General features: G+C 42.9%; 1 protein-coding gene across 5 annotated transcripts; it reads right to left on the reverse strand.

Annotated features, from left to right (window-relative positions):
- Window positions 1-92: 92 nt before the first annotated feature.
- On the reverse strand, window positions 93-11,027 carry rfx1a (regulatory factor X, 1a (influences HLA class II expression)). 5 transcript variants are annotated; one of them, XM_076138731.1, is made up of 18 exons: window positions 10,872-11,027; window positions 8,473-8,866; window positions 7,815-7,924; window positions 7,620-7,715; window positions 6,909-7,006; window positions 6,426-6,804; window positions 5,590-5,765; window positions 5,172-5,291; window positions 4,915-5,048; window positions 4,667-4,785; window positions 4,271-4,377; window positions 3,874-4,025; window positions 3,546-3,643; window positions 3,294-3,443; window positions 2,752-2,960; window positions 2,490-2,643; window positions 2,352-2,397; window positions 93-2,258 (listed from the first exon to the last, which is right to left on the reverse strand). In XM_076138731.1, the coding sequence occupies exons 2-18, from the start codon at window positions 8,843-8,845 to the stop codon at window positions 2,101-2,103; spliced, it is 2,679 nt and encodes an 892-aa protein (XP_075994846.1). In that variant the 5' UTR covers window positions 8,846-8,866; window positions 10,872-11,027; the 3' UTR covers window positions 93-2,100. The 5 variants fall into 5 exon arrangements, with proteins under 5 accessions (XP_075994846.1, XP_075994845.1, XP_075994844.1 ...); XM_076138730.1 differs by having other exon boundaries at window positions 5,590-5,771; XM_076138729.1 differs by having other exon boundaries at window positions 6,375-6,804.
- Window positions 11,028-12,452: the final 1,425 nt, after the last annotated feature.

Below are 12,452 nucleotides of genomic sequence, written 5' to 3' on the forward strand. Positions count from 1 at the left end.
TAAATACCAGCCTATGAGAGTGTGTCCACGCTGAAAACAGATGCATGCCTGCAACAACATTTAGCAAAATAAAGCAAGACAGGAATAAGAGAGCAATTTTAAAAATTATTTTAATTTATATCTTTAAAATTAAAAACATCTGATTTGCATTCTACCACCTCCAAAGGCACAGTCATAGCTGACCAAATTCATAAAACACTGCCAAAACACTGTTGGACATCTTTTTTCTATTTGTTTTGTACATAAGAAACCAAGCACTATAAAATGACAAAACATTTGCTTACCGGGTAAAACAATGGTCATTCCATATGCTGTGAATCATTTAAAGACATGATAGGGTCTCAGCTGTGGTAGCGTTAAACTCCCGAAACAGGATGATCACATGCTGGTTTGGGGCTCGCAAAGAAATTGATTTTTCAAAACAAAAATGACATTTTTGCAGTGTTTACATGGATAATTGAAGCAGAATGAAGACATTGGCAGGAAGGTGGATATGCAAGATGCAATGAAATGAAAAGGAAAATAAGTGCCAATGGAGGAGGACTGTGCAGAAAGAACCCTCAGATCTCTCAACAAGCCTTCTCAACTTCCACCCGCCATTCAAAACACAACCAAAGAAATTGGTTTTAAAGACAATAGTCAAACTGTGCAAAGAAACAGAGCATTAGCCTGTATGTGTATTCACTAGATGGTAACAGATTCAAAACTTAACCTACAGTCAGTATACAAATCAATAATGCACACAAAGGTTGCTTACAATGTGTGACAACACTGCACCGAACACTGCACAAGAGGTTCACTTAGTGACACAACAAAATCCAAAATAGTGGATAAATATACAGTAGATAATAAGTACAGTATATCAGCAAGCACAGTCCTCCCGGAAACATAGAAAACCAATGAGATCTGGGTTTAAAGTAAATGGGTTTGGCACAGACATGGAAAAATACATTGAAATAAGGCAAGGAAAATGATATGTCTAAGGAAAATTAGGCCACAGAGGAACATGTAAAATGAAAAGAAATGAAGAACATAAATATATGACACATAACTCTCTCGTTTAAGAAGATAATCAATAAAAGAGATCATTTTTTGCAGCAACAAACTGGAGCCCTGACTCCGCAGCCATAGCTTTCTTTTTACAAGTATAGGTAGTAGCTGTGTCAGGCACTCCCAAGACCACAGATTTTCTTTACAGGCAAACAAAATCAAAAAAACAAAATCTACACACTCCCAAATCAAAATCCAAATGCCTTAAGAATACCCAAAGAAGAGACAATCAACACTTGGCATTACTTACAATCACACAACCAGTTGCACATATCAGCAACATACACAATTCAGTGGAAACGCAGTCGCACCTAAGACGTAACAGCAGAATGGAGTGACCCAAGCACACGGAAATAAACACAATAGGGGCTATGAAACACAACCAGGCCCCATAATCCTTTTCATTAGCATCTCTCTGTTCTGAACAGCCCATAGAATTCAACAGATTGCTAACACCTACAATGTTTAGTAACCTTTTGGTCTTCTTTGCACCCTCCTCTCACCTAAATTCCATTTGCAAACACATCACAGTATTTTTCACGACCACTTTTATACGGCAGTGACAGTTTTAACAGGACGATCCAGGGCTAGCAGGAGACACGGCACGTCTCAACACAATGAGGAAAAAAACCAAAACATGCCTGGTCTTTATTTTTAACAATCCATACAATTCAACCCAAGTGGTTAAACTTCTTTGCGTTGGTCTTTGCATCAGGGAAGTCAGGTCGTTGTGAAGTCACAACCTGTTGCTGTGTCAGTATTCGATTGTGCCAGGCAGAGTCTGTGCTTACAGCAGGCACACGGGCGTGCTTCTGTGCCATCCAAGCTGCAGCACTGTTAAACGTGTGTGTGTGTGTGTGTGTGTGTGTGTGTGTGTAAACACGTGGGACAGTTAGAATATGTGGGCTTGACTGCAGTGGATGTGCAAACACTCACATTTACAAGATCTATATACATTTAATATCAAGTGTATAAATTAGTGTTCTTTGTACATCAGTGTGTTGGCGTAATCAATCAAACCAACCCATGTCTAGAGAGTGTTATGGATGGTTAGTTGTCAGCTGAGCCGGTGGTGAAGAGCACTCTCTGATCAGTCCTGGCCAGCTTGGCGGGAGGTTCCAGAGACTCATCTCCGAGTATCGCCCCATCTGAGGAGATAGACAGCTCACCCTCCTCATCACTCTCGTCCTCTTCCTCCTCTTCCTCTTCTGGGACAGGAAAGAGGAAGGACAATAGTTACAAATCAACGCAGATGCCGGCAGTCTGAGATGCAGAAGTAACAAATCAAGGAGTCAGGTTACCTTTATCTGGGTCCACATTGTTTAGGCCTCGGCCTAAACTAGCAAACTGAGGGCGAGGGGAGAATTGGTTAGTACTGCAACTATATGGTTCAGATGATCCTTTCACTTAGACTAGTGTGTGTGTGTGTGTGTGTATACCTCTCCCATGACAGCGATGGGGGTCTCTCCTTTAGCCTGGGCTACTCTGTGCTCAATCAGGTAGTACATGTACTCATCATACAGCAGGCGGATGAGGTGGAAGGAGCCAAAACTGGCTGCGCTACGCAGGGTCAGATCCCTGATCACCATGGAACTGAGAGACAGAGGTGGGAAGAATCACTTACAGTAATTATGCAATTAATATGATACAACAGTTCCACACTATCATGTCTCTGACCCAACAACCACTGTCCCCTCACACCTGTAGAAGGACCACTTGAGCAGAAAGAGCTTGGCAGCCTTTGGGAATGCAGGGCTTTGCTGGTACGGCTTCAGGACCTGTGAAACCACACCGTCTAGCCAGGCAGCCCACTGCTCCAGAGAGTTCTGCTGCTGGAGGGTTAGTTTAAAATTCTGCTCCAGCCGCTGGACGACACGGTCCTCACACCTGCACGCCCACGAAGCCTGCTCCTGCAAAGAGTGGAGGGGGTGAGGGAGGGGGTGGAGACCTGAGCTCCTTCAAATACAGGACCTCATGTACAAACAAACACATGTTCTGCTCAAGTGCCTTTGAGCAATGTTATGATTCACTCCATGCTGAATGAAGGAGCAAGTTAAAAGAAGGAATTTCCTAGAAAGTGTGGAGGGCTTAGTTTCCTTTCCACAGAAAAAGTTAAACAAACAAATATTACAACACATATTTGGTTCATTGACAAACACACCACTATACAAAATAAAGACACCAAAATAAATCAGATTTTTCATGAAGGCTTTCTGTGCACAATGTTCAGAGACTGAACCAACCTGGACATTAGCAAAGTCAACACGATTGAGATCCGACAGCATTTGGTTGATCTGTGCGGTGTTCTGGAGGACTGCACGCGCTGCCTGAGCCAGGTGGTTCAGACTGGTGTAGCGACGCAGAGTCTGGGCAAAGGCATTGGCAGACGTCACCTGACAGGACACATGGAGAGGACGAGAACCACGTGAGTGCAACGTGTGTGTGTGTGTGTTTGTACTTAGTCATCAAAAATATGACAAGACACCGCGGCTTACCTTGATACGGACCATTTCCTCTGGGATGTTCATCATGGCATTGGTCAGCCAACTCTCCAGGCTCTTGGCAAAGTTACGGATGGCTTGAGTTAAGGCACCTGGGAACAGGGGGAGAAAAGTCCATCAGAGAATTTAACGCTGCTTCTTTTAGTAAGAAAACTGTAAAAGCAGTGAGCAGGAAGGGCAGTGGTATTTCTGACACTTTCCCCCCCTTTTTCTTTCTGTCTGAATTCTGAGAGGCTTTGCTGTGTGTTCTGGTATTAAGCTCTGCATGGTGATTGACAGTATAGTCTTTTCTGACATAATCATGCACAGTATGGAGCCTTACTGGGGATGGGTCTGAGGACATCAGGGATGAGGATCTCCACCAGTCCCTGGTACAGGCTGTTGTCACAGTCACGGCTCCAGCGCAGCACTGGATCATACTTACACAGCAACACCAGACAGGATTTAGGGAGACGCTTCTCTGACTCGTCATGACTGCGGGGGAAAAAGTACGTTTATAGTCAACGATTGTCAAACTTTCACATTTGATTATCTTATCAACCATAATTTCTTGATAGATAAATGTTTTCACTGTATCTCTTTCTGTTACTAGTTGCTTTTGATGTTCATAATCAGAGTGAAGGCAAATCTAGTTTCTTACATATTAAGTGAAACATTTTTTGTAATTGCTGAAAGTTTTGGACAAAAAGCTGAATGTTAAATGTTTGCCTAAGACTCACACAGCCAATGTTGCATCTCCAGCCTGATTCTGGCTAAACCTCCAGAAAGTCTTCCACAGTGTTTCTACCAATGTAAACTGCAGGTTGACCATCACATCCAATATAGCCTGAGGGACAAAGAGACAACAAGAATTCATCTGCATTTTAATTGGTCTTTATGCAAAATATCCCCCTATTGTTTCTATTCTGTTACATGTTATCTACAACCATTTTCACCTCCACCCATCCCCAAGTTATACACACCATGCATTTGATTCTATCTAGTTATTTAAAACCCCTGCACACCCATTGCACACGTCTAGTCTTTAAAATGTATTACAAACAAATTACTTTTAGCTGTCTAGACCTTTTCTCAGGACAAGTTGTGAATAAACCAAAGAATGTCTGGCTGGTTACCTCACAGTGTTCTCTGTAGAGCAACTGGAAGCTCTTTATGTGCTCCAGCTCGATGCCCTCTGGCAGAGCTTTCCCTTGGAGGTCGATGTCTGGGAACTCTGGGAGGGTTCTGGATGCATCTAGGCACACAGTACATAACGTTGTAGGGAGTAATCAAGAACTGCTTTAATACTATGACGGAACCAAATATAATTACATATACAGTATGTCCATGAGCAGACTAAATCTGTGATAATGGTGGAACTCACCTAGGAACTGCTGGTACTGCTGAACCTGCGTGCTGATGTCCACTTGCCCTGACCCCTGCTGCTGTTGCTGCTGTTGTCCTGCTCCTGATGTGGTGCCATTGGTCATTCCCTCTACCTTATGCACTGGCTTCAACCTGACAGAAGCAGGAGGAAAGGACATAGAACAAATTACATACAGAATTTGGAAAAAAATATGGAAACTAATTGTTAGAGCTATGACGATAAACAGGCATTTGTGGGTCTGTTTTGGTGAGTACCTCTGTTTCTGCGAGAAGGGCTGCTGCCTCATGGCAAGATGCTGCTGGTCTTCCATCAGACGGAGGAGAGAAGAGCCGGCCTTGATCCGCAGCCCATAGTAATGGTATTTAGAGTTACCCCTGTGGAAGACCCATGGAAATAGATCAAATAGAGAAACCTAGGTTTTCTGTTGTTGTCAATGAGTAAACATGTGATATTGTACCTGGCTCCATAAATGTGATCCGGCCATGAGTTTAAAGTATATGTAACGCTCCACAGCTACAGTATAAAATTATGAAAACAGACTAAAGAAATGCACTAAATCATACAGGAAGGTTGTGTAAGTGCATATGGAAATGTGTATATGTCTGCACTCCCATGTCCAATAAATAATCAATAATGTCTCTTCAGCTCAGTGTAAGTGTCTGATGGTGTTACCGTGTGCCCAGGCGCCGTGTACGTAGCCCCATGAATACAGATCTGATGAGTTTCCCAAAGGACGCAGCATTGACAGGTTCTAGTTTCTGTTCCTGGCAGTGCAGCAGGTAGTGGCAGTAGAGTGTAGATCGTGGAAGACTCACTCCTTCAGCTGTTTCATAGTTGTCCAGCAACCACTGTACCTGACACGCAGGCAGGAAAAGAGAAAAGTGGCTGGTGCAGTTAGCAAAGCATGTAACTACAAAAGGAAAACACAAGCTATAATATAATACATTGGACATACATTTGTCAGTTCAGTACAATATGCAAACACAAATAGAACATTGGGCATTCAGGAATGAAAACACAAATACATTTGTTTGCGTGCCGTGGCATTCAACTTTGGTATGCAATGAATACATGACCTGCAATACTGATGGGATGTCTGCCAAACAGGTTTCTTTATGTTATTATTATATGAATAACAATAAGATGAATTTTGGATGAAAGTGTTGGGGCATTTCAGGCAAATTAAAAAAGCCCCTTATCTCATGCACAGTAATGATATGAAAATGATGAGGTCACGGTTTTGTTTTAGATAAGAAATCACAGTTAAAAATACGGTACTTAACAGGTTTTTTTTAGATAATTGTACATTGTCAATTCCTAATACAAATCTCCACGGTTTTAATTGTGCTTTCCATTGAACAAAACTCAACCATGACATCATCAGTGTGAGCCACTGAAGGGTAGTGTGGATGAGAACAAAATCAGACAGCATTCCTGTGCTTGGGACCTCTGCATACCTTTTTGTCTGCCGACGGCACGCTATTCTCCTCGCCCTCTGTAATACTCACAGTGGCTGGGGAGGCACGGGCAGTGTGTGAGTAGTTCTGACCGTTGCCACCAGCACCTCCGCTGCTGTTGCCCAGCATGTAACCCCCCTGGATCACATAGCTGCCTGCTGCCCCACCATTGGTGCCCACCCCATCCCCTGCCCCGTTTGTGGTGCCACCTGTGGTCACCACCGTGGCCCCTCCCCCTGCTGCACTGGTGGGCTGGGCCACAAACATGGACACGCCCCCTGTTGTGCCAGCAGTCACAGCAACGGTCAGTTGCTGGGGTGTGCCAGGGGTGGACGCCTGTGAACCTGAGGTGGGTTGACCTTCATAGTACTGGGCAGCCGTCGTCTGAGTGTACAGGGGAGTGTCAGTGTAAGGAAAGCTGCTGGAGCGGCTGGACGACAAACAGGAAATATGTGTTAGAAATAGACAAAACTCATGGGGAATTAAAATGGAAAAAAAGCATGTTGTGAGAAAATAAAACAGTTGAACTCTAACATGGTGCTCGTAGTGTAGTTGGTGTCGCCTCCTTCCACATACTGCACTTGGTTGGTGTACACATGTTGCACAGGTACAGGTGTAAGTTGCTGCTGAACCTACGGAGGACACACACATGCACACATACACACACACACACACACACACACGCACAAAATTCAATAAATTCTCACCTGCTGCATTACTTGAGAGTATTTGTTAGATCACAGATTCTCTCTCCCCTTTACTCTCCAGCAGCAATCTCAACTGTGTACCGGAACCACTTTGAAAGCAGTTGTGGCCAATAGTGATTGATTATCGGGCCTAAGATCTTACCAATTTGATCCCGTCTACATTGAGTGGACGAAACTGTCCAGATGACTTGTCCAAGATGAAGGAGATGGGTGAACAACAGTCTGCTGATTTGGGCATTCTGGCTCTTCCAGCTCATGTTGTAGCTGGCACATGTCTAGCCTTATAGCCTTGCCTGACTCTGACAACTTGGTGCTATCAGAGAGGCGGAAACCAGCAGAGGGATGTCTGGACACACACGATGAGCTGACTAACACTGAGTCAAAATATGAAGAAGTCATGAGGTTTTTTTAACACGTCAGAGGTCACATACAATTCCATTTTTGTGGCAACTGGGGTGTGTTTGTGTATCCGTTGTATGTACCTGACTACAATGACCTGCAGTGGTAAACTGTGTGTAACTCTGTGTGTTTGACTTACCTCCTGGGTGATATGAACAGGCTGTAGACTGGTGACACTGAGCTGTGACCCTGGCTCAGTCTTGGCTATCTGAGAGGTGGCCTGCACCACTGACCTCTGGTGACATGCAACACATGATGATATTTAAAATCACATATTCTACACGAAGCTGTGAGGAATAAATGAACCTTGTATTTGAGGGTGATTAGGTTTTACCTGCTGAGCTGCTTGTACCTGCTGAACAACCTGTGTGGGGACCCCTGTCTGCACCACTGCTGGAGGAGGGCTGGAGTCTGACACGCTGTCATTTGAGTGAAGGGAGCCCTCTACAGGACAGAGAGGGAAAGCCATTAATGTTACACGTATTGCACATTATTTACTTGGTGGTTGATTTGCTGATACGGAGAGCAAAACCATTTGGGCTATGCACAATTCCTCTTCTAGTCTGAAACTATATGAGTCATGGCAATTGCAGTTCCTTTTCAGCTAATTCAGAACAGGAAATGGTGCATGGCAGACATGACATCCAGGTCTTACAGGAGTATATGTATTTATTTTTTCACAATAACAACACTTAGGGATGTCTAGAATACGTTAACTATCTCTGTTAAAGAACAGAGGATGGTGTCACTGAATTTGATGAAGATAGATCTGACTCTCTCAAACCGCATCTGTAGACGGTCAAAGTAGGTTCTACGGTTCTAATGTTTTATTTCTCACACACACATTTTGACCAGTTTGTTCCTCGTCTGCTCTCCGCACGGACACAATCCATCCAACTTTACAATACGACTGTCCAGTAACACAGATGCTTTAACATTGTTACTTCTCTATCTCAGCCCCAGTGGTTTATAATGACATGTGATGTCCTTACCTGTGACAGTAACTACAATGTACTGAGGAGTGCTTTGAGCATTTCCGGACTGTGTAGGTGAGCCCTGGATCTCTGCAGTCACGTACTGTGTCGGAGCTGGCTGGGCCTGTGTTGTGGACTGTGCTTGGCTACCCGCTGCAGGTTTTTGATTGATGATAATAGAGGTGGTTTGATCTGTAGGAGTGGTTTGTCCTGTGGGTGTGACTACAGTTGGAGTCGGCGCACTGGTTTGAATCTCAGCCAGAAACTGAGGGGCAGTTGCAGGGGAGGCGCTGTTATCAGGTTGTCCAGCTGTGACAGTGGTGACAGTCACGCCGGCACCCTGAGGTTGGGCTGTCGGCTGGATCTCACCTACGTAGCCTGAGGTGGCCATCACAAGCGCTTGTAATTACCACTGATGAGAAGAAAAATAAACAAGTGACTAATTATTATATACATATTTAGTTACGAAACATCCACACAATATTGTTTAGATGAGCACAGAACGCTTGCTAAAAATACAGTCAATCAATCAGGAAAGGTAAACATTTTACAATTCATAATGAGTGCACCACCTCTATTCCTCTGGCATCTGAAGCAATATGCATCATCATGCTGTGTGCAATGGATAGTGACAACAGGTTGTAAATATGTTACAATAAATCACAACTTTTAATGTTTTGTTATATTGTAATACATTTGATTAGCTAATTAGAAATGTTAGTCAATGCTTAGGTAGAACAGCTCTACGGTCTTCACAAGTACTGTTTGTCTCCAGCCACTAATTGGTTTGAATAGCATGACATTTAATCTTTCAAGTCACTATATACTCATTCAGAGCTGTATGCAGGGCAGGGGAGTCTCTTTCAAGGTAAGAGGGATACAACGGCATGGTTTCGATGGGTAACAGAATATAAATAAGTGTACTGAATCACGGCTCTGAGTACAATAGTAGTTTGGAAATGTGGAAAATAACAAGTTGCCTTTAAACATTAGGCAAAAGTCTTGATTTGGTTTGGGTCCCTTAAGCAGGTGGTTTCTGTGAAGTGTCTGATCATAATATAGCACTTACTGCCTCCCTTTCTTGAGATTGAGATTAATTGATTTGATTCAGTTCAAACTCTGGAGCCATATAATGTAATTTCCTCAACGTAAATTAATAAGCAATAGGACTGTCTGGGCATGATCCCCTTGTTAACTTGTTGGTATTGCAGCTAATATGGAGACGTGGGGGTGAAGCACTGATGGGAACAAGCATTTTGGTGTCCTATTACCTGTAACCTGACTAGACTGCCTGTGGCCTTTCACTCAAACAGGGTTTTAAGCACAAATTGGGGAAAAGTCTTAACACATTGCATTGATTGTGCACTCAAATCTTGTTATGCTTTATTTAAGACTGGAACACAAGCTCGGGTGTGTACACGATTAACTAGATTCGGAAAACTGTTGTAGATTACAATTGGCACATTTGACTAACACTCCCCTTTCTCCACTTGACTTAATGAGGCATGGACACTGTTGACAGAGGAACAGGCTTTCTTATCAGCTATGGCCCACGCCTGTGTTCAAGAAATCCAGATGAAAGTAAATGAACCCAGCTGGTAGCCGATTAGTAACATAGGCCATTTATTTCAAGGACTATAAACTTGCTAATTTGGACAATAAACAAACATGATCTAGTGGTCAATGGCACCTGCAGAACGGCTTCATCCGCCACGCCCCTTCTGTTTTAGGTCAGTCACCTGAGGTTGTGCTGAACTTTCCTTCAATCCTTTCCACGAATACGCTCGCCATGTTGATGTTTTTATCAACGCGACTACACCCATTCGCAAAAGTGACGACAACTAAAAGCGATCGAGCACGTTTAACTTGTCTAACCTGACAGATAATCCATCCTCCCTCAATAAATGACTGGGGTTTGTGTCGAGCTATTCGTTGCAGGAAAATGAACGTGATCGAAATAACCACAGGCTATATGTAAAATAAGTTAGAGTGTCGTTAACGATATCGAGCGTAATTGGCTTTTAAGCCACAGCGAGCATGAGCCTGTCGTGACAGCACTCGGGCTAGCAAGGTAGCGCTGGAGAGCAAGCTAACTGGTCTCTACAACAACCGCCATTTTGTACCTTTTGCATTTGACATCGCCATAACAACGGCCTGCCCGGGTATGCATCTGTGCCTGCGTCGTCATGGCAAGCACAATCTGGTGTAACTCGGGCGAGTAGCGAGCATGCATAATTCCATTCAAGAAATACACGCGACTGATTATCAATGCAACGGCTAGCATGGAGGCTAACGTCAGCTAAGACAGAACGGCAGTTGCCTGTTATGGCCACTGAAACAACAAGGGGAAAGCAACAGCACCATTCATTTGCAGCACAAGTGGCCAGAAAAGGTTTAATGTGTGTTTAGAGCTTCACCTCTGGTCCCGTGTGTGTTTCCCACCGGTAAATAGTCTTCTTTTAATTTTATGTTGGATTCGGTTGTTGTTGTTGATTCTCGTTGCTGGGTTCTTGTCGCCAGGGCTACCGTGGCTATGGCGCTTCGTCTTCACCAGGGCAACTGTTGCTACCCACCCGCTCGCTTGCCTCCCCCTTCGCTGCACTGATTGGCTGAGTACTCCCAAATTATCTTAAAGCCATAGGTCCGATATATTTGTCGCTACAAAGCATTACACGCCTATTTGTGGAAAATGCCTGTCCATCATAGCAATGAAAATGTACACACAGGGCGAATGCAATTGAAGTCAGTCATTTGACATTACATAGAAGCAGAATATATTTTCATCTTCAAGAAAGAGAGTGCTTGCAACAAATCTTCCACATACATCATATGTTCATGTGATGTAATGCTCAGAATGTTTAATTTCAAACTAAATTGATTAGATAACAGGAGCAGCCATTTGATTTGAAACAGACCTCCAGCTCCACAGGATCTTGAGGGTTGTTTCCATTCGACTGTATCTTTTCCACATTTATAGTTTCATTTCACAAACATGCATCAAGTCAGCTCTCTTGGCTATTGAACAAAAGTAGTAATTACAAAATCACTACTACTACTACTACTATTAATAATAATCAACATAGATAAACACCAAACAAAATACTAGATGGATAAAGCCTTGTGATTGATACTGTACTTAATTCAATGTCTGTAATCTATTCATGCCAAATTCGTCATGATACTGTGGGAGAATATGGATGATGGAACAATGTAATTTTTTATCTACACTGTATAGTCCATACAAAAGACATAAAAAGAATAGCTCATGGTGCTGTGGTGTTGCTCTTTGACCAGCCCAGGTCACCTCTGTGACATTGTGTAAATAAATGTCAAGCTGGACACCCTCCTAAAATGCCACATTCTATGCTTGTTATTGTCACGTTAATTACAAATTCATCTTTCCCATTATAATTTCTAAAACGACTGACCTTTGATTACATGAATACACAGATAAAAATGTGTTTTATTTTGCATGACTCATAATAAGACTTCTATGTTATCTGACTTTGAAAATGTCATTGGTTCTGTCTCAGTCTTCTCGTGCTCACCTTTTGGTAAAGAGATGAGCGAATGAGAGTTTGTAAAGGGAAAAGTAAAATTATGAATAGTTGGATGTTGGTTATACAATGTCACATGTCGATGTAAACACTGACAGAATCAATGTGATATAGTCACAATTGTTTAAAAAGACTCACCAAAATGAAGCATGTGAGGTGCAAGTGTGTCTCATATTTGATCAAGGGAATACATAACAACATGCGTAAGTAGACATGCCTCATCGGTGAGTACAGATGATATTTGTTGAAGTGAATATCAGTTATATATGTCTATTGCACATGCTATTTGAGAGGACAGATGCAAGTCCTCACATGATTGTGTGAATGAAGTGATGACAACAATAATAAAACATCAAATTGAGACCCAATGAAGTCTATGCAAAGCTTACAAAGCCGCCTTTCTTTAGGTGTGGAACATTCTTATGATGCATTTTGTACTAC

Source organism: Genypterus blacodes, unplaced genomic scaffold (genome assembly GCF_046128005.1).
Source record: "Genypterus blacodes isolate CSIRO-AG114 ecotype Tasmania unplaced genomic scaffold, CSIRO-AGI_Gbla_v1 ptg000401l_1, whole genome shotgun sequence".
Taxonomy (NCBI): Eukaryota; Metazoa; Chordata; class Actinopteri; order Ophidiiformes; family Ophidiidae; genus Genypterus; species Genypterus blacodes.